At 34.5% G+C, this 27,648-nt stretch overlaps 4 protein-coding genes and 1 long non-coding RNA gene across 5 annotated transcripts; 1 reads left to right on the forward strand and 4 right to left on the reverse strand.

The window, feature by feature from the left end:
• Window positions 1–6,289: 6,289 nt before the first annotated feature.
• On the forward strand, window positions 6,290–7,203 carry LOC126694213 (uncharacterized). The gene is made up of 2 exons (XM_050390301.1): window positions 6,290–6,966; window positions 7,061–7,203. The coding sequence occupies exons 1-2, from the start codon at window positions 6,534–6,536 to the stop codon at window positions 7,063–7,065; spliced, it is 438 nt and encodes a 145-aa protein (XP_050246258.1). The 5' UTR covers window positions 6,290–6,533; the 3' UTR covers window positions 7,066–7,203.
• On the reverse strand, window positions 6,957–8,190 carry LOC126694214 (uncharacterized). Its single transcript, XR_007645675.1, has 2 exons — window positions 7,269–8,190; window positions 6,957–7,175 (listed from the first exon to the last, which is right to left on the reverse strand). It is a non-coding gene; the product is annotated as an uncharacterized LOC126694214 (long non-coding RNA).
• A 2,902-nt stretch (window positions 8,191–11,092) lies between these two features.
• Window positions 11,093–12,470, reverse strand: LOC126694212 (sufE-like protein 1, chloroplastic/mitochondrial). Its single transcript, XM_050390300.1, has one exon. It carries the CDS (start codon window positions 12,385–12,387, stop codon window positions 11,263–11,265), a length of 1,125 nt encoding a protein of 374 aa, XP_050246257.1. The 5' UTR covers window positions 12,388–12,470; the 3' UTR covers window positions 11,093–11,262.
• Window positions 12,471–18,041: 5,571 nt separating this feature from the next.
• LOC126694216 (fructose-bisphosphate aldolase, cytoplasmic isozyme 1) lies at window positions 18,042–20,819 on the reverse strand. Its single transcript, XM_050390304.1, has 3 exons — window positions 20,653–20,819; window positions 19,179–19,861; window positions 18,042–18,747 (listed from the first exon to the last, which is right to left on the reverse strand). Exons 1-3 carry the CDS (start codon window positions 20,678–20,680, stop codon window positions 18,385–18,387), a joined length of 1,074 nt encoding a protein of 357 aa, XP_050246261.1. The 5' UTR covers window positions 20,681–20,819; the 3' UTR covers window positions 18,042–18,384.
• A 398-nt stretch (window positions 20,820–21,217) lies between these two features.
• LOC126694215 (uridine kinase-like protein 3) lies at window positions 21,218–27,583 on the reverse strand. The gene is made up of 14 exons (XM_050390303.1): window positions 27,414–27,583; window positions 26,651–26,742; window positions 26,283–26,352; window positions 25,676–25,794; window positions 25,375–25,471; window positions 24,668–24,747; window positions 23,832–24,026; window positions 23,599–23,682; window positions 23,424–23,484; window positions 22,817–22,877; window positions 22,469–22,562; window positions 22,302–22,374; window positions 22,000–22,082; window positions 21,218–21,880 (listed from the first exon to the last, which is right to left on the reverse strand). Exons 1-14 carry the CDS (start codon window positions 27,571–27,573, stop codon window positions 21,704–21,706), a joined length of 1,446 nt encoding a protein of 481 aa, XP_050246260.1. The 5' UTR covers window positions 27,574–27,583; the 3' UTR covers window positions 21,218–21,703.
• Window positions 27,584–27,648: the final 65 nt, after the last annotated feature.

The raw sequence follows: 27,648 nt of genomic DNA on the forward strand, positions 1-27,648 counted from the left end.
GCCAATTAACCGCTACAACAAAACAGTCACTTAGCTCAATAAGTGCCCTTCAAGTACCAAAAAAGAAGAAGAAAGTAATGTTCCGAATAGAGCAAAGGATTCTATTATGTTAGGATTACTCTTCATTGTTACTAATCTGAATCTGATATAATTCATAAAATTTTTGACTAAAGTCTCCATAGTCTCCTTAACTTCTCATAGCTCTTCCATGAATCACCATTCCTGTCCATCCAAATAACAAATATATTGTTACTGAAAAGAGAAATAAAAAAAAAAAAAAAAAAATACCATAAGGACCACGCAGAGGTGTAACTTGATGGTAAGAGTTTTTGTTCCAGCAATCAAAGATGAGCAGTTCGAGCGTAACCCCAACAAAACTCATGTAATACATGTGATATTACCCCATTATGATCACGTGGCGTGGAATTGATGAGACCACACCAAAACCCCTTTTTTCACTCAAAAATAAATAAATAAAATAAAATACCATAAGGTACAAGAGGACAATAAATAGGTACATAAGAACTAGAGAAATAAAATAAGTACAATTTATCAAAAATAATAATAATAAAATAAGTACAAAAGGGCAATAGTACAAGATACAATACATTGATACGCTGAACCTAGACAACCATGCACGTCTTCGGCTCTTTGGCCCACTGTAAGAGTTGCTTTCCAAGCTGGTCGGAGTCGCCTCCAAATTCCTCCGTTTACTTAGAATAGTCTCCATATATATAATTTCTCCCAATTCATAATTGTTAATGAGTCAACAGGTTAAGTGCACAGCAGCACAATATTGAATGCGTTGACGAAGTGGTGACGGAGACAAAACTGGCGTCATCCTCAGTCCTCGTGCCTATGCAAGGCTGGCACGCGTCCCAACGTGGGTTTTGCAGTCGTTTCCTTACGGCGTGATTGATGTTGAATACAGAACGTTGAAGAAAACAAGTCTTGATCAATGCAGATGTGCGGTTTTAGCCTTTTAGGACTTTCCTTGAGTTTACAACTTACAAGGGAAACATCTTCCTGGATACAACTGAGCTATTTCTCTATTGGAGGGAGGCTCCAATAAAAGACTGACTCAATCTGACTAGTATGTAACCAAGTTGTGGGGTTATTGAGATCACAGCTGTAGTCCACAAGGATAGCAGCTAAGTCATTAGAGCATTAAGAGCATCCACATCCGGATCTTATATCTCATCTTATTTTACCATTCCAAAAACCTACTTTATCAATTATACAATACTATTTTACAATACACCCAACATCTCAACTTTTATTTTCCTATTCTACTCATTAAAATAATATTTTTACACAATAAAATAATATATCCCATAATTACTATCATTTACAATAAAACATATTATTTATTCTTTCTCTCCCTTTATTTATGTTCAACAACCACAATCACCACCACCGACGCACTACACACTTGACACCGCCACCGCCACTGCCAGTAACAACCCATAATTTACCGTTAACACCCAAAAAAAAAAAAAAACCCAGGCAGCAAACCCATCCTGCCACCCACTGACCCAAAAAAACCACAATCACCACCACCGACACACTACCCACCTAACACCGCCACCGCCACCACCAGCAACAACCCATAATTTACCATCAACACCCAAAAAAAAAAAAAAGAACCCAGGCAGCAAACCCACCCTGCCACCCACTGACCCAAAACCCACTCCAACGGAGCCATAGACACCCACCCCACCGTCGACCCACCAGCCACAACTACTTCCACCACCTCCACCGTCGGCCCACCAGCCATAACCACAAACCCCAGTAGCTGAACCAAAAAAAAAACACAATCCAATGGCAACACAGCACAACCAAATCCAACCAAATCAAAATCAAAACCAAAATCAAAATCCAAAATCAAAATCAACATCCAAAATCAAACCCATCTGTTCTCACCAAACCCAAACCCAAACCCATCTGTTCTCACCGGCAGCGATGGCGAGAGAGAGAGGGTCGCTCGTCGCCGTCTGGATTCATCCCAAACCCGTCATCATCATCATCATCTTCGACCCAAACGCCAAACGCCAAACACCACCCAAACGCCAACCCAAACACCACCCCAACGCCACCCAAACGCCACCCAAATTCGACCATAACGCCGAAAACCCACGACCTCCACGCCTCCACCACAACTTTTCTGATCGAGCCTCCACGCCGTTGCCCCCATTCCGTTGAAGAAGAGAGAGCAGGAAGAAAGGGAGAGAAAAGAAACAGAAAAAATGAGAGAGGAGAGAGAAATTTACCGGGATAAATGAGAGAAGAGAGAGAAATGAGAGTATTAAAAAATTATTTTTTTTTATACCATTCAGCTACAGTACCATCTTACATTTGAGATGGTACTGTAGCTAAATCCCAAATTTGGCATTGGCATATTGCATATAGCCTTCCCATTGTTGAGTAGTTTTGGGGCTTAAATGCCAAATGTTCCTAACATTTGGCATATACAAGCCCCACTGCTGATGCTCTTAGCATTGAAGAATGCTAATGCTATATCTAAGGCATTTTTGACATTTCATAGCTCAAAAACCTTTACATCAAAAAATGGTATACCTTACTATTGCAAAATTTTTTGCAATAGTGCTACTTAGAATTGTACTGTAGCACTATGGTAAAAAATATATATATATATATATATATATATTTTATTCCACCCCTTTTCCGTTAGAATCAGATCTTTAGTTGAAAAAAAGTGATGATGTGAAAGAAATAATAAAGAAAGATTAAAAAATAATATTTTAATGAAAAAGTAAAATAATAGAGTTTTTGGATGTAAGGTGTATTGTAAAATGATATGGTATAATTGATAAAGTAGCTTTTTGGGATGATAAAATATGATAGAGTAGCATTCTTCAATGCTGATGCTGGCTAGTGTATCATACACGCTTACAACATGAAGGCCACATGACTATTATTATCATACACGCTTGTTGGGATTTCCCTTTTTTGGGTCTTATTTAAAAATAAAAAAAATAAAAAAATAAAAAAAAGTTGTCAAAAAATTACCAAAAAAGATAAAATAAAATTACCAAAAAGCTGTCAAAAATTATCCAAAACTTGAAAAACTGACACAATGTGTTGTTAATAGACACCTTAAAGTATCCGTTAACATAATCCTATATAAAATATTTTCTTTTCTTTTTTGAGAATCATATATATTATAAAATTAAATAGCTATAGCTATAATGGAACAAGACCCAAATATATCTCAATTTAGAATTATAAAAATTATAAGGCAATGCTGCTTCTAGAGAGTCAAACATGGAGGATTCTACATTTCTACTTCCGTCCTAACAATGTCGTATGCAGAAATTTTGAAGCTTTCAACATGAAAAATCTTTTTTTGTTGTTTTGTCTTTTGTTTTCAATAACTCCATTTGAAAGTATTGACAAAGGGCCAAAATATTGAAATGAGGGTTTATTGCAATGAATAAGAAATTTCCATTTCAAAAAAAAATGAAGACAGTTCAATTCATGGTTTTTTTCTTCCATATATCTAAGATGCAGTACTGTATACATTTTTACATCCTTTTAATTATGGTGTTGATTAATTGGTTGTTGTCCTGCACAAAATGAAAATATACAAGATTACTTTTTGCAAGTAGCTTTAGCATTTACCTGCCAGTAATATAGAATATAGTGACAAAAATTAAATAGAAAGAAAAAGAGCAAAACTACACGAATGGACTTTAGAAATCAATCAGCTTGTCTTCATCTGCACAATACGAGTTCAAATATGAGGTGCATGGTTTTTGTTCACATGTTGAACGTAAATTTTCTCCACCATTGATTATGATATATAACAGAATACAAAAGTCTCAATTCCTTTTATAATTATGGTAGGTAGCTATAGTTGTTTTCAAAATGTTTAATAAGGTTCTATTTTGAAGTTTCATCAGCTATGTGAACGAGATAGTTGCTAATTTTGGTTAACTCTGAATTAGTCTGTGACACTAATGAACTTTCATGTTTTAAATTAGAATATTCTCTAGATGTTACGCGTTATACTACATGTTTTATAGGCACTTACCGCCAACCAAAGAAATAAGAAAAAAACATGGGGACCGTTCCAAGTTCTTATTTTCTTCTCAATTGATTACTATGGAGTATGTAATATCTTTGAAATAGTAAGAGGAACAAGTCTCCATCAATGCAAATGTGCTACTTCTGAGCTATTTCTCTATTGGAGGGAGACCCAAATAAAAGACTGACTCAATCTGACATTGTGTGCAACGAACTGAACCAAGTTGTGGGGTTGTTAAGACTACATTTGACTAAACTATACTTCTCTCTCTATATTGTCCCAAGTATATATTAATTTTTCTAACAAAATTCATAATCAAAGAGCTATGCTAGTTTTGAGTTTGTCTTGTATTCAATACTTGATCAGATAATTATACGAGGCATGGTGTTAAATTACTACATTTCACTAACTATACATCTCTTAATTTCTCTGTCTCTTAAATAAATTCAATAGGTTAGACTCCACATATATAACAAGAGAGAGTGTTAGATTAAATGATTACATTCATCATTTTTTCAAAAATTTAAACCGTTAGAAAATGATGAATTTAATCAACTAATTTAGTACTCTCCTTTCACATTTGAGTTTGAGCTACCTTTATTAAATGGAGCCTAACGCATGTACCATGTTAAATTAGTGATTATTCCCAAAATTTATCTTCACACATTAAACAACTTGTTATTACTTAATATTAATTTACGTCAACAAAAAGATGTCTATTAAGAGGCCTGAAAATGACATCAGCACCAAAGAATGGTTAATGGTCATCTAAGTGGGGTAAAGAAAAATTATCATAGAACAAAGTTTATAAGCATAAGGTAAAATTCTTTCATTTCTATAATTTTATATTTATTTTTTAAAAAAATTGGTAGTGGTGGTGATGGGTTTTTTCTGGTGGAATTTGCTTATTCGTCTCGAACTTTGAGCTTTACGGGCCTTAATTATTCTTTCAAATAACTCGATTTGTACGTTTGACCATATGGGCCAATTGAAAATGGCATTGCCATTATCAGCCACAGAAAGCCCAATACCCAACAACCCAAGATATTTTTATTGTCTTGATAAAATAACCCAAGATATAAGATCAAATCAAATGCACTGTGATGACTGATGACCCAAGCTTAATACCCATATAAAATGAAAAACAATCTCTTCTTTTTCCATTTTTCAATTATTTTGGTTGTTTTACTTTCTTGGCAACACCATGTATTTAGGTTGTTTTAATTTCTTGGCAATTCCGTCTCCCCTCGAAGTTTAGGGACAACTTTTTTCTATATTTATTTTTTTGTTTTTACAACTAAGATGGCAAATCGTTAATGGTAGAAAATAAAATTATGTTAATAATGTTAATGATGAGCCTAAATAAAAATTAATAACAAATTACCAACTCAACAATGATGAAATAAATAAATAAAAGTGATTGTAGCATTATTGGTCTCTCTTGCATTCTTTTTTACTAAAAAGTATGGTGTGTCTTTATGTTAAAACTTCATCTCCTCTTTTCAGTGTGCTTTTGTTTCTCAAAAAAAACAAATAATAAAAGATGCTACAACTACACCTACAACAAATTTTACTACATACAATTTATGTGTTAGCCAAAACTAAAAAGTAAGTCATAAGTATTAGTGAATTACCTTTGCAATTTGAATACATAGGTCAAATTAGAACATTTAAACAAGATGCTAATGGGAGGTGCTACTTTCCCCCCAAAAAATAACGTTGGAAGTGAAATAACATTCCAGACCTCAAAACCTATGCTGCCATTCACTTTTTTATTTGAAAGCTGCACATACCTTTACCAACAGACCCCATAACCACCGGAAAATGTGTCCCACACTGGTTGATTTTAGAAAAACAAAATGTAGACTTTCAAATTCTTTTTAGTATAATAATATAACCCTACCAATTCCCATGCTTCTGAAAGATGTATCTGAATAAAGTTCACCAGGTTGTCAAAAAATCCAGGCGCATTATCTAGGTTTTGAAGCTTCCTTAGTGGTTAAACAAACATTAATCAGGCATGTAAAGTTTGATATGGTAAACCAGCAATATGATATGTATCTAAAATACAATAGATCCAAGCCATTGATTCAACTGAAGAGTATAGTACAACACCTGTATGCCATTTGACTAGTCTAACCAATTAAGAAAACAAAATAAGACTAAAGAGCTAAAGCCTTTTGCATGGCCACTATGATTCTTTAGGACATTCTCAAACAAATCTGCAATTTCAAAAGCAAATGCATTCAAACCAAACATCTATGTTGCTCCTACTTTAGCTCCACCAATACCACCTTTCACCAATATCAAAACAAAAACACAAGACATTGGTCCCACTACCGCTCAATCAAAAGCTTCTTTTCCTCTTTACTTTCTTTTAATCCACTTGTTAATTTATTTAAAGACACTACCATCTTCATCTTTCACATTCCATCTTTCTATACTATTACTTCATTGGTTTTTCATCAAAACACTTTCAACAAACATGCTTGCCCTCCCACCTCCACCTGCAACTCTGCCTCCACCTCCACCCCAAAAGCAAACAATTCCAGTATCTCTCGATCAAATTGTTATATCAAAACAAAACGAGAATCAACCAAACCAATCAAAACAAGCTGAGAATAAACAAATCCCGTCAAAACAAGCCGAGTATCAACAAAACCGAGCACCAAATACACAAAAATCAGTCATCAGAAAATCAAGAAACCCATCAACACTACTGGAACCTCGGCCTCGCCGGACCAACCCAATTATATGGTGTAGTGCAATTCTGTGTCTCATATTTTGCCTTATTCTCATCTTCTTTGGAGTAGCAACTTTGATCACCTTCCTTGTCATTAAACCACGATACCCGTTATTTGACATACCTAATGCAAACCTCAACGCTATCTACTTCGACTCACCAGAGTATTTCAATGGTGACTTTACTTTCCTCGCAAATTTCTCTAACCCAAATCGGAAAATTAATGTAAGATTTGAGTATTTGAGTGTAGAGCTTTTCTTTTCTGACAGGCTAATAGCTACTCAAGCTATAGAGCCTTTTACTCAAAGAAGAGGGGAGAAGAGGTTGGAAGCAGTTCACTTCATATCCAGCTTGGTTTTTTTGCCCCAGAATCTTGCTGTGGAACTTCAAAAGCAGGTACAGAGCAACAAGGTCAGTTATAATGTAAGAGGAACTTACAAAGTGAAAGCCACGCTAGGTTTGATTCGAATTTCTTACTGGTTGCATAGCAGATGTCAATTACAGATGACTGGTCCACCAACTGGTGTTCTAGTTGCTCGAAGCTGCAGAACAACAAGGTGAGGATGCGGAACAAAATTTCTGCTTGGATTTGATCTAAAATGGCAAATTTGGTGTACAAAGCACAGTGTCATAAGCTTTTTTCATGTATACAACAAATATTCTATTCAACATGCAATGAAAATAGTAGCTCTCTGCAATTTCAAGCACAGCTATACTGAAATCTTTTGTGGGTTTAAAATATTGTGAAAAAGGGTAGGCAGAGATCAGTGGAGAATAAACTAGAATTGTCCTTATTATCTGCTTTTGCTTTTGCTTTTCCCCTGCTCACGTTTCTACATGATTCAATTATATTCTGTACTGTATATTACCATCCATCTCATTCATCTAAAAGCATACGTTGGTTAATAATCTTTAACAGAGAAAGTTGGCGACATAATTGACATCACTTAGGAAAACTAGAATGCGTAGGAAACATTTCTAGACTAGCCTCAAGCCCTCAAACATTTTACTCAACCATACGGAATCGATAAAATTTCATTAACAAGACAGTAGAAGTGTAGCAGTCAGAACTACAAGGGTATATAATTCATTGAAGAAAATTAAATTGGAGATGGGCATGAAACATGAAACATTGAAAAGGAGCTTCATCCAACTCCATGCAACTTGTAAGTGCATCCCTAACGTTTGATGTGGCACATTTGGAGGGAGAAAATAGGACCTTTGAAGGACTAGATTTGAATATTGAAAGGCTAAAATCGTGTCCTTAGTCTACTGGATACCTTTGGATGGGAGGAGGTGTTTAAATTTGTGCAATCTTATTGACTCATTGAATTGTTAACTAGTGTTCGGCGGCACGTGCAACGTGCTTGGTTAATGGTAAAAGCTTTTTTTTTTTTTTTTTTTTTAACTTATCAAAAAAAAAAAAAAATATATATATATATATATATATATATATACTAAAATTTGTCATATCCAATTCACTATCAAAATTTGAATACCAGATATGAAAATTAATTACAATCCAATGACAGATACAAAAACTTAATCACACGGTCACTTTTAAGGGTATTGCACAATGTTTAAGATAACCTTCAGTGATTTCATAAACAAAGATTTAATAACATAGGTACCGTTCGGATGTGTTTGTATAAAACAATTTTAAAAAATTGTTCTCAATTGACTGAGAAAAAAAAAAGTTAAAAACATGAAAGTGCTCTTAAGATTTCTGTTCTATACAATTAGTATATTCATAGAAAACTCTAGTTCAACAGGAACATTCATTGAAGGTGAAGGCTTCCAAACTCGGAGAGAATAAGATTTCATCTTTCAGACCCTGCAATAGGAAGACTTGAAGCATTGCTCTTCTCATCAAAAGATGGAATGATCAGGCTGGAAGGAGCTGATAAATGGCTGATTTTGCCAGGAAATTTCAAGATTCCGGATCTGGTAGGGGAAAAAGAGTTTGATATAGCACAAGCAACATAGGGAGGTAGTTTCCACCACAACTTAAGAGTCCCTTATGTAAACCTAGGGAGCCATTTTGGAGCCATAAAGTTTCCAATGCTTAGGGAGCCATAAAGTTTTAGTTTGTTTTTATCCTTCCTGGTATTGACACATAGATACCTCCCTTAGATCTCATTTGCTACCACTGGACTTCTAGTTTTTTCTTTTCTTTTTTTCTTTTCTTTTTTCTTTTTTTTTTTTTTTTTTTTTTTTTTTTTTTTTTTTTTTTTCCATTTTGGAGCTTAACCTTGATCAACATTTGATGTGAAGACTCAATTTACATGCTCAATGCCAACAGTGTGGCAAATGTGCATGAAATAAATGTCAAAATCTTTGTACACATGATTTGAAAGACAAAGCTACAAGCAAACTAAGAAGCGCAATCCTATGCAAATTATTGAAATAACTTGCAGATTGCAGAAAAGAAGGAAAATTACACAAATTACTAACAAAGATGTCTCATTTGACCAAATACAAAGGTGAACCCAATTGCAGAAGCTAAAAAATTCAGTCAAATTTCAGGAGGGTTTAATTAGTTGTAGCCAAGAAACTCTTCAAATTGATTTAACCAGAAATCAAAAACAAGAATGACCAAAATCTCAGCTTACCTGTTGAGCAACATTCTGTATTGATAGAAATTCAAAATGTTGTTAATCCAATCTGCAGTTAATTCTACAGTTAGGACAGCTCTTTGCAAATTGAAAACTCTGAAAATTACAACTCATTAATAGTAAGGTGTCTCTTAAACAAACAATTAAGTCCCTAGCATTGCTCGTAGTGAAACATAAATGAGTTTGATAAAAAAATACATTTTCTCTTACCTGAAGTAGTCAACCTCATAGGTAGATGGTTTTTTCAAGAAACAATAGTAACACCATGAAACAAATCATTTTTTTTTTAGAAAAATTTGTTTCATGGTATATCATTCTATGAATTCGTCTATCAGACAAGATCACATACAAGGGGAGAAAATGGCAAGCTCAATTATACTGTGCATGAAACAGTGAGTTTTGGCCCACCAAAATTGAGTAAACCAAAAACACTGTTGAGAGAGCTCTTCACTCTTTTTATGTAGGTAGTAGAAGTAGATATGTAGGGACTCCCATGGGTATAGCTGGAATAAAGTACTGATATTCCATGCTGCCTCCTTTGTACTGTTTTGCTTTTGAGTTCAATACAATTGACTATACTTATCGAAAAACTTGTAACTGCATCCAAACATACCTGATGAGTTGTGCAATAGGCTCTAAACAGTAATTCAATCTCCGAATTTGAAAAGATTTATGTTTAAATGGTAATTTGAAATTTTCATAATATTTGATACTCCATAACACTATCTAATTTTAAAACAACAAAGCTACTTCAAACGTCAAAGGTCTTTCCTTTCAAATTTATTTATGTGTAGACTCAACATTTTATCATTTCATACTTGGAAATTCAAATTCTAGAAACTATTGCCAGACTATTTTCAAAACTTCCTCAAATCTTTCTTCTGCAAATGTTCCAAGACTATAATAGATTATCACCATGTTACCATCTTCCATCAATGTTGAATACCTTTTATTTTATTTTATGGCTAAACAACCATGTTGAATACTGGTCTCTTCTAGTTTGTTCTGAAGCCTACCATGCTCCCCTTCTTTCCTCACTACGATCTCGAACAAAATTAAACCACTCCCAATGTCCTGCTAACATGACCATTCTTGTTAACCACAAACTCCTTTACTTGGAAATTTATATAAATCCTACTACAATCAGTTATTTCCCTCCTATTGTCACAGAATATAATCTTGAATTCCATGGCAAAATCAAGAAACAGTTAGCCAGCTCCCACCTTTTTTTTTTTTCTAGACCACCAGGAACTTTGTGCATGGAGAGGTGCCAATTAAGCTCCAAGGCCCTTGGCTCAGCCCCCACCTTTGTAAAGAACATACTCAATACTTAGATTAGATTTATGCCTAACTGTCTTATAGGAAAGGTCAAACCAAAATAACTTGAACTCCATCTTGTTATGGCAGATGGTCTAGGAATTCACATAAAGGTTCAATCATGATATGTTAGATTTAATTAAGGTCATAGGTTTACATCTATTGTCAGGTTAAGGGGGGTTTATCAGTTTGTACATTACAGATTCCTAGCAGTCACATTGAAGTAGAAACTTTTCAGCCATTATGTTATAGACTACATAACAAGAAGATTAAAGTCTGAACAGAGAGCCTTAATAATTCACATATATGTAGTTAGTTCATCCCAAGGTTCCACAAGTATAAGTGTAACTCGATCGTGCATTGTAAAAATTCAAGACACAAAACTCTCAAAATTCAACATTATTTCTAACTAATCATTCATAATACAATGTTTCTGACAATCTGGACCAATAATCATCACTAGTAACTTTCTATAAAATGAAATAAAATAAACAAAGAAAGAAAAAATTGAACCTCATCTTATAAGTCATCAATACACTTCAACTTCCATTAACCTCAGAAGGTGTCTTTGCCACAATGGACAATGCGTGTAGTCCACTCTGTAACTCATCTTGCAACAAACCATAAACAAGCCTATGCCTCTTAACCAAACTTTTCCCTTCAAACTCCTTAGACACAACTTTTACATTAAAATGTGTCTCCCCATCACTTCCTCTAACACCAGCATGCCCGGCATGCTGATAAGAGATATCTTCCACATCTATGGCCACCGGACTAAGCTCCCTCTCCAATTTCTCCTTTATTCTCGTCCCTCTACTCCCCAAACCACCTGAATTCGAACTCTGAACCGGGTTTCTTTCTCCACCTACCTCAGAATCCAATTCAACATTCACATTTCCATCTCTGCTATCTACTTTCAACCCCGAATTCGATACCCCAACCGGAGTTTCTTCAACACCCAGATCAGAATTCGATCCAAAGTTCACATTTTTAACACTGCCATCCATTTTCAACCCCGAATTCTCGCCCTTTTCGGCTTCCACTGCCAACTGAAGCGCCTTCTTCTGCATCAACCTCAACATATTCAAGAACCCATTATTCCTCGAAGGAGTGAGACTCTGCTGAAGCCCAAGAAGCACCGCGAAATCCGGTGAGACCCGAATAACCTCATTAACGGGTCGACCCGATAGCCCGTTAACAAGTAGCGCAGCGAGTCCCTTTGTGAGAACCGAGTCAGAATCAGCCTCGAAAACAACATTATTATCCGAGTCCAAATAGGCCCTGACCCAGACCTGAGAGACACAACCTTCGACCTTGTTATCCTTAGTTTTGAACTGGGTTTCGAGGGGTTTAAGGTTTTTACCGTAAAACAAGAGCTGCTCGTACTTGGCCTTTGGCTCTTGCACGGACTGGAACAGCTTGACAATCTCTTGGAGCTTAGGTGGCAGTTCTTCTATGGGTTGCAGAGGCACAGAGCTCGATGCTGATACTGATGGCGATGGTGATGGTGATGATGATGGGGTAGTGGGGAGTCTTTGAAAAGAGATGGGTTTAAAGAAAGAGAGGTTATGGGGTTTAGAGGGGATTAAGGTTTTGGGACAAAGAAGAGGTCTTGGGAGTTTGGTGGTGAATAATCGAAGAGAGGATGAGACTGAAGAAGACATTGCTGTTTTTGGAGCACAGAGAATTCCAGAGACAGAGAGAGAGAGAGAGGGATGGGATTGTTATAGTATTTGACTATCATTATCTAGCTCTAATGAGAACGTGACATGAGGCTGCGGGGTTTTTTTTTTTTTTTTTTTAAATATTGTGTGACATGTTAAGTTTTTTATTTTTAAAAATATTTTTTTGAGGATTAAAAAAACTATCTTTATTTTTTCAATTCTCGAAAAAAAATTTTCAAAAATAGAAATTAATGTGTAAGGACACACCAACACACATTAGTAAAATCCAATCTCTTATTTATGCTGAACTGTCTATTATAATTGAAATGGTGACTTGAGTTCTTTTTTATTTTTAATGTATGTGCAAGAGCGTGTATTAGTGTATGTATTACAAAATTTTCCCTTACCTTTTAGCAAAGGGTGCAGCTTTTATTCGATTGGAGGCCATAAATAAAAAGAGATTTTACTGTTGAATTATATGCAGTATATTAAATGGTATGTGTAATGGATTATCTAACTCTTGTTAAGAGAATTTCTCTAACCCTTAGTTTCCAATTATACTTTTAGTTTTCACTAAATGGGAATGGTGAATTCCAAACTACATCCCAAATATTTCAAAATTTAGATTTTACTTTTTGAAATTTAAGAGTGTTTAAATTTTACACCCTGACGTTTTAGAATTTGGATTTTATTCCCCTAAAGTTTGAAATTGTTTGAAATTTACCCCTTAAAGTTTGGAGGTATTTGAAATTTACACCCTAATGTTTCTAAATTTTATAATGTAAAATCTAATTACCCCAAACTTTAGAGGGTAAATCTAAATTCTAAAACTTTGAGGTGTAAAATCCAAATATCCCTAAAATTCAAAAGGTAAAATCCAAATTCTAAAACTTCAATATATAAAATCCAAATACCTCAAAACTTTCGATGTGTAGTTTACAATTTAGCGAAAAGAAAAATATGTCTATTCTAGGTTGAAAAATAATTGATGGCAAGAGTTCGATATTTGTTCACTTCCATTATACTTTTGAGATAATGCAAATGAGAGCTAGCACAACATCAAATGTTGCTTAAACCTGATGTAAATACAAACCACTTTTGCATTTAAGAATAAAAGAACTTGGGTCATGTGACCTTACAAGTTACAAGTTGGCGTATTTAATCCTAATGCTAAAGGTGATGCCTGTCATATAAGTTTTATTTATTTTTGGATCTAAACTTAAAATTTAGTAACTTTATATGTGGTTGACTAATTTGTTGAGGATCCATAACAAACTCTAAAAAAAGTTAAGACTAAGAGTTTGTTATTATTGGATATAAACTTAAGAATTAGAGAAAATTTTCTTTTGACACCCTTGTTTTTTTTCTTTGATGCAGTAATCTTTAGATTACTTGGCAAAAAACCCTTCAAACATATTTATATGACTACCGATTCACTATGATAGATTTTTTCTTTAGAATCACATAAAACAACATGTTGATTGTAAGATTAGTTTTGGACTAATTTGCAGAATATGGCAATGAGTTATTTATACCTGAGACATTATGACCCCAACCTCACACCTATGGTTTTGCTCTAACCAAAACCTCCTTAGCTTAAACTGACTTATTGAAATGAATATGATTTACAATAGGGAACTCATGAGTGGAGAGAAAGAAGGTCTAATCCAGTTGCCATAAGATAAGGCTCTTCTAGAGAATCAAGTCTTCAGTCCTCTATTTGAGAAATATGCTGCATTGAGTATCTACCACTATCCTACAGTTTTATTTATTTCAAACATATTAAGTAGTTTTGACAATAATCTAATTCAACTTCTTGCCCTGTGAATTTTGCTTCAGGATTAGAATGCCTATTTTTCCAATCATGTTCAGGCTCGTTTGAAGCTTTCGGAGCTTGGGTGAGTGATACTTTTATTTGTTTCCATGAACTACCAAATTGCATGGTACAGTATCTCCTCCAACTTTTCTCCCCAATCTGAAAAGCAATTATCATATCCCTTCTTTAGATTTGCCACTGCTGAATAAAGGAATGAAGAGGTGAAATCATTGGAGATGACCTTTTGGAACACTTTGGCCTGATTGAAGTAAATTTTTTGGTTTAACTCTTAAAGTCTTCTCTGTGAAAATAGTGAAGCTTATCCAAAAAAATATATATTGTAATACACGTAGCAATGACTGATTCACTTTTTGTCTCTGTTAGTGGATTGCAATTAGTCTTCATGCATTGTATTTAAATTTTGATATCGAATTAGATAAAACATATGCCAAATTATAATATATTTAACCTAATACAGTAATACTTTTTCCATGATCCAAAAGCAGTGCAAGAGCAACCAACACTAGCCTTTTATAGATACTGGAATTATTTATTTTACATAGACTTATTTCAATTATATAATATATATTTAATAATAAAATCTATATAATTAAAAAAGCATAAGCTTAGCACTTATTATTACTATACTCTTGTTGAGCCATACAATCGTAGCATTTTAGTCCATTTCAGTCCACTTCGGTCAATTTAGTCCATTTAGGTCCACTTCAGTCCATTCAGTCCATTTTGGACCACTTTGAACTATTCTGTCCACTTCGGTCCAGTTGGCTCAATTTCAATGCAATTCAGTCTATTCGGTCTATTTCTGTCCAGTTCCTTTTATTTCGGTCTATTTAGGTCCACTTAGGTTCATTTAGGTCTATTCGGTCTATATTGGCCTATATTAGTCCACTTCAGTCCACTTAGGTCCATCGCCGCTAACTTCGGTCCTTTTAGTCCACTTTGGTCCATATCTGTCCACTTCGGTCCATCTCGGTTCAATTGGTCCATTCAGTCCACTATGCAATATTGGGTCCGATTGGTTGCAGTTAGATAGCTTCCCTGTTGGTTTTTGGTGTGTGTCGTTGGACTCCGAGGATGATCATCATCCTCAGAAACTCACAATATATTGGCATTTAGTTAAAAAAAGATACCCACCAGCTTGTTTTTATTGTGAAGATTATGCTACTTTGATTAATGTGTATTGAACCCTAATGGATTGAGCCATCACTAGCCATGGCATGGACCACCTATCTAGTCTATGTGTATATTGAGTTTGAAATGGCATTTGGGAGTGTCAATCTTAAGCCTTTCACGGCTACTTTTCAATGCATAGAGACATCTCAAACAACTTATAAATTAAATTTGAAGTTTATTTTGACGGTCTTTCACTCTTTCGACAATTCTTTTACAGTTTTTTCAATTGAATTCACCCTATAGTTTTTATTCTTTAGGGTGGGGATTAGGGGTTTCTCGAGTCTTTTTCCTTTCTTGAGGATTTAAAATCCTCATACTTTTCAATGGAAGGGTGATGCTCAATGCAAATCTTATGCTAGAATTAAACTTGAATTGAATAGAAGATGGGATAAGAAATCATTTACCAAGTACCCTGTGAAAAAATAAATGAAAGGGTTTAGAATGGCTAAATTTATTTTCATTGAAACTGTGTCTTCACCAAAACAACATAGTTTCTTTTCCTCCAATATTTTGCTCACATAAGATAAATTAGGAAGTATGTAATGGAATAATGAAATATGCACCTAGGTTACTTGAAATTACGATAGATTTTTGAGGTAGTTGTACACAATAGTTAATATATTGCTCATATATCGCAAGGAGGTAAGAGAGGCCGAGAATGGAGTGATTGTATTGCTATTATACTATCCCAATAGGAGGCTACTATCTCATAGTCCAGTACTTCATGGAATTGTTTAGCAAAAAAAAAATATTACTAATTGGTGCAATAATAGAAAGGTTACATACCCCAAAGCAAGACAAGTTTTAAACCAACCCAAACTTTTGCGGCAGTTACTTTATCTCATTTTAAAGTTTCAGGAAAGTAACATAACATTATTGTCCATATATAGCTAGGTGGGGGTGAATGTCATTTCAAAGAAATGTACTCAAAGAAATCCTTCATATCATATCATATCATATATATATATATATATATAAAAGAAATGTACTCAAAGAAATCCTTCATATCATATATATATATATATATATATATTTATATTTATTGTTATCAATCTTCATTATTTAATATCATCCCTTGTAATTACCGTATATAAAAAATAAAAATAAAAAAGATGAAACAATTATTAATTTCACTACAAAAAAATTATTAACTGACGTGATTATGAATATGCAGGATTTTTTTTTTTTTTTTTGGTCAAAATGAATATGCAGGATTGATACCAACAAAAGACTTATGAACTAATGTGACTAAAAATAATGTGATTGATACCACTTTAATAATATACTGTATTAACTAAATATTTGAATTACTTTTTATGATTAGTACGTAATATTTCAGTTTTTTAAACTTATACAATAAAATTTGTAGATATCATCCATAGCATTACCCACTAAATAAAAATTAATAATAATAAGTTTTGCCCCACATTAGAAGTTGTAATAGTTATTTGAATTCCCACTAATCACTTCATTCGAGTAGTTTTCTGACTTTCTCTTTACGTTTTACAATTTGTAGGTAGGTGCTTAAGACACAAATGAAGGTAAGTTCTATGTGAAAGGTCAGAACATGAACATGCATGGTATTTGAAAAGTCTTTTGGTGCGATGTCAAATCCTTGTTCTTTTATAAATTTCAACAACCGTGCTTGAGTAAACACCAATGCCTGCAGGTTCATATATCCATTTATTTGTTTTGGGTCTCTCATTATGCAAAAAGATGTTGATAGAAAATCAATTCTTTACTTCAAATGAACACAAAGGGACATTCCTAGAAGCTTCCTAGCTATAAACAATATGCATAGTATTTTTTTTTTACTCTAACCCATCAGTAATATATATATACCCATATATATATATATGTTACCCTACTCAATCTCTGATAGAACACACTACTAGAGAAAGTTAAGAAATTCTCAAATTTTCTTTCTTCATTTTGAATCAACTATTGTTGTATATATGGAGTTTGAGTTTGGCATGCAAATAGATATACACTTTTATGTTGGTGCATTGAGATGCTTCCAAGAGTTGAAACGGAAGTTTAGGGCATTATATTACATCTTCACGAATGTGGAGCTTTCCAAGAATGAAAACCCCCAACATTGAAGACTTCTGAGTGTTTTCCAATTTTCAATATGATACTATGTGTGTTATAATGTGTACTATGGTTAATGGATCCTAATTTTCTTTTTTTGGATTTTACTTCTAGTTTTTGTAATCATAAAAAGAAAAGCCACTCAAGTTTGTTTTCTTTTCTTTTCTTTTTTTTATACTTAATTTTCAATGTATTCAAGGATAACTTATCTGACTTCAAACAGTAAATAAAAGAACATAAATTTTGTGCTTTGAGTTTTTCTTAGTTATTCATATAGATTGTATGATTAGTTTTTATTACGTATTGACATGGATGCACCGTGCACATAATTGCTAACCATAGTGTAATGGTTTTGAGCTGTGTTATTTAGAGAAAGTTAGCCTATGTGTTTTGTCAACCAAATTAAAAATTTATTTATTATCTTATTGAAGTAACATCAATCGTATTCATTGTCACATATTTATAATAAAATTAATAGTAATAGTTTTTTTTTTTTTTCTAATTATTGGTATACCATCATTAATTACATGAGTAATTTTGTTGCTCCCAATACTATAAGAAAAACATTGGGTAGTGAAATTGAATTTCTTGAAAGGATCTTTGAATTAGCAATACACATTTTTTGATGGGCTAAGATAAAGGCTTGGCCCCTCTTGGGTTTCTTAATTGTTCATCTTAGACCCTCTTAGTCACAATTTTGGAATTTCTAATGGCAAAAGGCTAGGTTCTTAGTGAGACAAGTGAGGCAAACTCAGGACATGGGAAATTAACAGTACAATATTGAAGCATCGATAATATGCCACCCATTGTAGAATATGTACCAAAACTAAGCAGGTAAAGAAGGAAGGTACAATTGCATTAGATATATGATGGTTGCCACTCTAGAAATTAAAGGCCTAGTACTTGTAACCCTTGACAAACAAACTCTCAGAAGCCAAACCACCAGCACCTCCACCAGAATACTTTCCAAGAGTGGACTCAGAATTAGCCTTGCACCTCACCAAGAACACCTGTTGAGCTTTCCCAACGTTCTCCTTCTTTCCAGCCCATGTCTTGAGTGTGCTTTGTTGCAAAGCTCGCCCAAATGAGAAAGAAAGAGTCCATGGCTTCAGCACCTCCAACCTGTTCATTGCATTAAGATTGAGTGTTGCCTCTTCCTCACTTTGCCCACCAGACAAGAACACAATCCCTGGCACTGCAGCCGGGACAGTTCGGCGGAGTGCTGTGACTGTGTACTCAGCTATCACCTCAGGTGTTACCTGTGTAACAAAACAATGCACGCACTACTTTAGAAGGCTATGAAGACAAAATATTGTTGATATAGCAATGTGTCTAGTGAATAGATTGCATTTTGCCACATTATTAGCATTTAAACAAGGATGATACTACTGCTATTATAAATTTAATTACATGATTTTTACAAATTAATATTTAACTTTTACGATTATTGAGTGATAAGTTTTAATTGATTCTCGTATGAATCTATCACTAATACCATTTTATTATCTATCATTAACGACTTGTCATATTTCAACAATTGTAAGGAAAAAAAAAATTGAGAAAAATTGTGATGCTAGACTAACTGAAAATAATTAAAAAATTTATGTATTATGTCGTTTCATGTGACACCCATCATATTTGTCATGTTGGTGTGTTAACCTTTGTGTAGTAAAATCAATAGCAGTTTTACCTTTGGGCTATCAGAGCCTGGTGTAACCATGTTGGGCTTTAGCAGGGTGCCTTCAAGAAGAACATGCTGATCATTCAGTGCCTTGTACACTGCCGCAAGCACAATCTCAGTGGCAGCAGCACATTTCTTAATGTCATGAGCACCATCAGTTAAAATCTCAGGCTCAACAATTGGCACCAGTCCATTCTCCTGACAAATGATTGCGTAGCGAGCCAAGCCTTGAGCATTTTGTTGGATTGACAATTCAGAGGGTTCATTCGGACCAATCTTGAGCACGGCACGCCACTTGGCAAAGCGTGCACCGGCCTTATAGTACTGCTGGCACCTTGCACCAAGTGAGTCAAAGCCTTGAGTGGTGGTTTCACCATTTGTACCAGCTAACTCAACCGTGCCCTTGTCAACTTTGATGCCAGGAATGACATTGTTTTCTTTAAGGACTTCAACAAAAGGCTTACCATCTGAAGTCTTTTGGTAAAGGGTCTCCTCAAAGAGGATGACACCAGAGAGGTAGGGGAGGGCATTGGGAGAAGTGAAGAGGAGCTCGCGAAGAGCTTGGCGATTCGACTCGATGTTCTCCACGTTAATGCTAGCTAGACGCTTGCCAATAGTGCCAGTGCTCTCATCAGCTGCCAAAATTCCCTTGCCAGGTGTGGCAATGTACCTCGCATTCTTGATGAGCTCCTCTGATGAAGAAAGGAGAAAAGGGTTGTTTGATAAAGAATGAGTGGGCAGAAAAGTTGTAAGAATTTAGCTGCAATATCACTCTAATTTTTAGTTTCTCGGCAAAATTATTTTAATAGAAAAAAGAAATAATCAAAAGCATGATATAAAAAAGCTTTATGGTTTTACGTGTGGGACAATAACACTCTTCTGAAGACTACAATTTTATATCTTTATTCACACTCTTGAGGCTTGAGGGGTCCATTATTGGTAGGGCATATATGATTCCAAAAAAAAAAAAAATCATCTCCATTTAAAAATGCTTCTATTTTATAGTTAAAATTAGTATTATAAATCTAAAACTGTATTCATTGCTATTAGATTTTGATGAAGAAAATATTTGGAGGATAAATCTTCTGAGATTCTCACCCCAAAAAAAAAAAAAAATTGCAAGAGAAGATGTCTTTTACATTTTGACAAGCATATCATCTCTCTCACAAACATATGAATCCCACACTAGAAGTTAAGACATATATAAACATTGGACGTATGAGATAATTATCATCGGATGCATGAGACAATTATAGTGACTGTACAACATTCCTGCTGAACAATAGCCTTAGTTCAATTTTCCAAATAAACAGGCAGGATGGTCTTTGCTATGTGGAATGAAGCTCTTAAAACTCGCATGCAAATGAAAATAATGTATGCAAAGAGTATACAAGCCATACAGAGGGCTTGTCACATCTCATTCTTATCTACATTCTAAGCAATCATAAAGCTTGATAGAGAGAGTGAAAGAGAAGAGACTCACCTGCATACTTTCCTACAAAGGCCGACATGGTTACAAGCTATCAGTTGGTATTGGCTTTGGATAAAAAGGGATATATAGATAACAGGACGAAAGTGCAAAAACCAAGTTTCCACTAGCACCAACCTATATAGATCAGCTTTCGTGGAATATACCCTCAGAATCATGCACCAATACGTGTCCAAAGATTAGCCCAAGGAGTTTTATCATCCTCGGATAAAGCAATGAGTGATCACTCTCTTAGCCAAGTGGCAAATCCATCCACTACTACAAAATTCACATTCACCTCTCGTGGACTTTGATATTGTGTGGAAAACCTCTCTTCCATCATCCACTTTGCTATTTTTTAACAACTTTAAGAGGTGGTTATAAAACACAAACAAATTTTTGTGGTTTCTATTAATCTGTCTTATGCACCCATTTGTATATATATTTTTAGACCTATCTCAATCTCCTTCAAATATCATAGTAACTTATCTTAAATCATAAAGCGGCAACAAATATCTGAAAGGAATAAAACCAGAATATAAAAACAATTAAGGGCACATTCAGACTAGTGTAACAAAGATGAAGCAACAAAGAATTTTATTAAGTAAATATCTGGGTTCACAAATACATATATCATGGGAAGGCCATTAATCAGTTTCAACTTGTGACAGTAAAGATTACTTTTTTATACTTTCTCCCCCTATAAAGGCAAGTTTTTATTGGGGGTTGACTATCTAAAACAGTCTGAGAGCAAAAAAAATTTCCAACTGCCTACTGTAATAAATTGCTATCCAATACATTTATGTTGTAATGTCATATTATAAACACAAAAGGGCTTGCAGCCAAACACCCCAAGGGAACCCGGATTTCTAAAAACAAAGTAAAAAAAGTGTGGAATAAAAAGAAGATACTTTCTAAGTTTCAATTGAGTCAAAATTGTTTCAAAATTCTGAATGACCTGGACCAGCACAATATGATTTAAGCAAATTCGGCTGTTTATCCACACTTTAGTGCTGATGATAAACTCAAAATGAGGGGTTTGGACTAATCAGCAGCCTCAATGGAACTACTGTGAAGGGGCCACCACTTGCTGGTCGTCATCATCCGTTCCAAAATATCGGTCGCCAAACTCACCCATGCCAGGAATGACACGGAAATCATTATTTAGACCCATCTCAATCTCAGAAGTGACAATTTTTATTCTTGGGAAGCTTTTGCAGACCACATGTACACCCTGAGGTGCCTGGTGAGATAAATAATGTAGCGGTGTTACTAGAAATGAATCTATGCATAATCATGGGAAAGCGGGAACCAAAAACAACTTTTTTTTAAGGCAAGCACTCATGGACAAAATTAACTTACTGATATGAGATTAAGAAAAATAATGTTGGACTCTGGTACACCCTTCCTTAGAAGTAAAGAGATAGCTTGAACAGCCGAATTTCCTGGAGGAAAAGGTAAAATTCTTAATTGTTCTTGCCTTAGGTAACAATAAAAATTTGCAGCTGTCTAAAGCATGCTCAAATTATATAGGGTGTATACGACTAGACAGGAATGGAAACAAATGGAGCCCCATATGCGCAAGGAAACTATACAGAGTCCCTTACATAAGAACCAACAACGATTCAAAAAAGGATAATGATTTCCACATGAGAACTACAAACCTGTCCCTAGGATAGGATCCAATAGTAATACATGCCTTTCTGAGATGTCCGAAGGCAACTTTTCATAGATTAGCTGCCCAGTAAATGAAGCATTTTTTATTAATAGAAAAAAGGTCAGAACCAAGGAAATCAAACACATGCACACAGACCCAAAGATAGGCACAAACCTGCTGACCGTTGTCACCTTCTCTATGAATAAGTATTTTCCCAATCTTGATACCTTTACAACATGCTCGCAAAGCATTCTCCATACTCTCACCACTGGCAATGGAAATGTTTAGCATCATACAATGACTATGGAAAGGAGGTCCAACAATATTTACACATAGGACAAGTACAACAATGGGTAGACAACAATATGGTTCAAGAAGAAAGTTGATTCCGAGGACACTATCCAATTAGTAATTTTGTAAATTTGACAATTTGATACTTCTAAATTTCTAATCCAGGGCATCTAATAGAGCATAAGTCATACTTCTAAATTAAAAATGTCATATCAAAACTAGGTTGAATACCTCCTGATAACTGAGACACCACACAACCTCTTACAGAAATCCACACCAGTATACACAGACCCTGCATATACAGAAGGGAAATGCTGTTAAAGCAACACATCATGAAGAAAAAACATAAAGCTGACTTCTCATTAATGAAATAGCTGCATTACCATTTCTGTAATATATTTGCACACATGTAAAGCATAGGACACAGATGATATCTGGGCATGTGAGGCCTAAAGTTTCTTTTGATAACAATATAAAGAACTGTAAACATTACTTAATTGAAATATTTCAATAATTCAACAAGTTATACCTAAAAAAAAAGATTAATGAAGATATCATGGACAAATATGGTAGCTGAGGCTTTCCTATATGATGCTTCAGAGCATAGAACTAATGTTGATCATCTAACTTGGGCAGTAACCCTAAATATACAAGCACAAACAATTATTTAACCAGAGTGCCAACAGGCATATCATCCATGTCATGATTATCTATTTGAACTAATATACAACAAATTTCTTTAACTAATATATTTCAGGGAAGTCGGATCAATTTGGCTTCAAAAGAAACCAAATTCAATATTTGGAAAACCTACAAAGTTAAATTAACACCAGCTTACCAGTTGGAGTGATCACTTGCTTTTCGGTAAATGGAAGATGTCCAAGGCCATGTTCAACAACCTGGTCAAGATTCCAGAATCTTGATAAGTGATAATTTAAACAAAATATATATATAAAAGAGCAAGTGAAAAACCAACAAATGACCCATGGGCTCAATGGAAAACTATAACCCACCAAACGGATCAACCGATCAGCATAGAAAACAAAGTCATGCTTCGTTGTTTGAGCATCACGTATGAGGGTATGCATTCCCCGTATCTGCATGAGGACAGGAACGGTTATAAGACTCAAAGAACCATGCTACATTAACCTTTATAATAAAATCGACTTTGAAGCTCCAAGAAATATATATATATCACTGTAACATAGTTAACAAGGTTATAAGTGGGAAGCAAGGGAATGAATACCTGAAAAGTTGAGTGAATGACATATAAATTAGGGTATATTTTACAGAGATCATGCTGACCAAGCTTTGTACGAATATGCTGTACAATCAAATCAATGGCTACATGATTATCTCCCCCTCGAGGAATAATGATATCAGCATACTTCTTTGTTGGTAGGATAAAGTCATCAAAAGCAGGCTTCACAAATTTGGAGTACTGCATCAAGATAACGTCTATCAACATGTGTCAAGATAAAAAGGTAAAAACACAGACACACACACTGGAAATTAACTTGAATACATAAAATTCAAAGTCCAACTTTAAAAAAGTGTTGACAAAAGGAAGAAAACATGAAGTACAAAAAAATTCACACAGGAGAGTCCTGAATGAATTACCCCCCCCCCCCCCCCTCCTCCTTCCAAACTATACTATGGCATGAAGTACAAAAAGATTTACACCATAGTATAATCTACTAAATTCAAAAGCAAAAACCCAACTATCATGTTTTCTTTATTTACAAGTAAATAATTTATTTATTCAAAGAGAAAGTCAACCAAGTATAAAAGATGGATGCAGGAGAGTTGTGAATGAATTACCTCCCCCCCCCCCCCCCCCCCCCACAAAAGAAAAAAAAAAAAAAACCTCCATCACTTATCTTTAATAATCCACTTCTAAAGAATGAATTATAGTAATTCTTTCTACCAAAAACAAACTATTTCACTGCATTCCAGGGTGGCAGCATGGAACTCAAGGGTTATGGTTCCACTAGTAAAGGAAGCTTAAAGCCGATAACAGCTTAACGAACTATGGTTACGGTCATTATGCCTGTGCAATTGCTAATTTGAAATGTTACTAACCTGATCAAGTACTGTACCAATATCCCTACTCTTCTCAACAGTATCCCGCCGTATCCTCCTTGCTAGACGAACATCAGCATCTGCACTGAAAATTTTACAATGTGAAGTAACAGTCCAACTTTGTAACACAATGAAGTGATATAAAATGTATTCATCACTACATACAACAAGAACTTTTTTTTAAAGTCCATCTTTTGATGGAAATATCAGCAATTGTTTGCAAGAACATCTTAAGTAACCAAAAATAGAAAGGAAAAAAAAAAACAATATTGTAAGTTCACCATGCTTTTTAAGTTGTAAGACTTACAGTATTGTTGCCTGAACTAGTGCATTTTTGCATTTTAACTGACAGGTCTTCCTGACAACAAATACTGTAAGTCTAACTAAGCCACATTTCCTCATATCAAGAAAGCTATATGGAATGGGCAAAAAATGTTAAGAATGGTTAGGAACCAGGCACCATGCTAAAAGTGCAACTGGCCTCATAATACCAAAATTCATGAGAACTACAGATCCCAAGCAATCTTCATAAATAATTTCTAGTGGCCAAAAAAAAGAAAATAATATAGAATTTGAAATGTAAATTATAACATGAATACCACAATATATTTTCTAAAAAAATGAATGTTCTAGTAAACCTGATGAGCTTGAGATATACATTATAATAAGATCCAATTTTAAAAACAGGGAAAATGAATATAGAGGACCTGTATCAACAAATATCTTCATATTCATCAAATCTCTAACACGCTGATCATGGAAGATGAGTATGCCTTCCAAAAGTATAACATCTGAAGGGTTTACCTGCAGATGTAATCATAATAAATATCTTCATATACTACATCAAATATGTTAATTTTATGGAACTATTGGAAGGAAAACAACAACAAAAACTATCAATGCAAGAAGTTGCCACTCCGAAGATATCTGCAATGGGTCTTTACATAAAAAGATAGCAGTTATATGTAGAATGATGCCTACTGGAGCCCAAAGATATGAAAGCTGTACCCTTCTTGCTGGAAATACATTGTTTTTGTAACTCTTTAAATCATAGTTTGGAATATCAACTGCTTGTCCATGCCTCAACTTCTCCATAACACACAACAGTTGCTCAGTGTCAAAAGCATCTGATGGAAATCCAATGTTGCAGTTAGAAGAATCAATTGAGCTAGCAAAAAAATTGAACTAACAGCAAATAATGAACACCATACTTATGTTCATTAAGGATACAAACTGATCAGACTGAAAGTAACTCATTACCTTACTAATGAACTATTTATACGATTTGGCCACAGTGAAAAATCCTAATGGATGGCCATTGACATTACCACTAAGTGGGAGCCTTTTGAATGATATAAGTCTATAGTACTATAACTACTTATCAAAAAAAAAAAGTCTATAGTACTATAACAAGAACATACTTGCAATTAGCTTGAGCCATTTATAAAAATGCATTTCTTTACTGAAAGAAGATATAAGATAAACTTGGTTGATAACTAAGTAGAAGCAAAGGATTAAAAAAAAGTTTATTTCAGTAAATAACACGGCTGAAATTCTACACAGGTCATTGTTTTAACGAAATTCTTCAGACTTCAGTCACCGAAATTGCACTCACCAGGATGGTCAAAATTGTAGTCATGTACTTGTTTAAGTTCCTCCTCAGTCAAATTATGATAAAAGGAATCCTGCAATTAGAAAAACCAGTAGGAATATATTTTCACTATCAAATACAATAGAAAGAAAAAGAATCGAACCATGTTGAAACTGCAGAAAATATTATTAGAAATTTATAAGAAAATCACAAGCAAACATTAAGGAGTAGAAACAGTAACACAATGTGAATTTTCAAATATTGTATGCCAGAATTTTCATCAATTTCCTTGTTTTCTAAATGATTCAATTTGTAAGCCAGAAATATATTTGATCATAGAAAAAACTTCTCTACTCAGCCACTTAAACATATTTGAATCAGAAAAACATTACCTGGTTAACAAGAACAACACGTTGATCATGAAGCTGCTGAATAATAAGATCACAAACTGTTGTCTTACCAGATGCCGCTCCCCCAGCAACCCCTGCCACAAAATTTATTAGAAAGCCGATGCTTAGGATAAAGATGAAGAATAAGTGAATAGATGTTCTCTTTTTCTGATGCACAAGTTATTAAAAAAAAAATAAGTGCACACGCCAACACCTTAGACCAATTTTTTAAAGTAAAATTAATGCTCCAGAACCAGGTAAAAGTTTCAAACTTGTACACACCTAGAACTCAAAAAATAACAAATTTTGAAGGCTTTGCTATAATTGAGTTAGACTGGAAAGTTAAAGTCACAAAATCCAAGAATCACAAGCATAACATTCTGGATTCCAAAATGCTACGGTTAGGTAAGCAGTGGCAGAGGGGAAAGGTAGGGTTCAAAATTAAGACATTGGGCACCATAGAGGATGCCCAGTACCACAGAGCTATCACTCAATTCTAGCTTAAACTAATAGATACAATCTTTGTTGCATGTTTCTGCGTGAGACAGATAAGAGGACTACCAATGCTAAAACCATCAAACTTCACCTTTGTGAGTCAGATTCTTCCACATTTCAAAGAAAATATACCAACTGGTGTCCCTTCTATCTTCTTCATTTTAGGAGAACCCTTTTCTGTACTTCCAATGAAGGGTTGCACATGCACCACCTTTTGCCGCCTCTCAAAAAATTATAAGAAATTTGCATATATTTCCACATAAACACTTACCAATGACAAAAGGCTGTTTATGCAATTCTTCGGTTGCTGACGCTGTTGTAAGTTCCATCTCTTTAACTCCTTGCTCCAAAGAGTCCATGTGAAATCCAGAAAAATGAACCCCTGAGGAGGCCTCTATTAAATCCACAACTGATTTAGAAGTAGAACCCATGGGCAGGGACCTGCATATGAAATTTTAAGAACAAAGTGCAAAGGAGGTCATAAGTTTGAAAAAACATGAATGGAA

This window comes from Quercus robur, chromosome 8 (genome assembly GCF_932294415.1).
Source record: "Quercus robur chromosome 8, dhQueRobu3.1, whole genome shotgun sequence".
Classification (NCBI taxonomy): Eukaryota; Viridiplantae; Streptophyta; class Magnoliopsida; order Fagales; family Fagaceae; genus Quercus; species Quercus robur.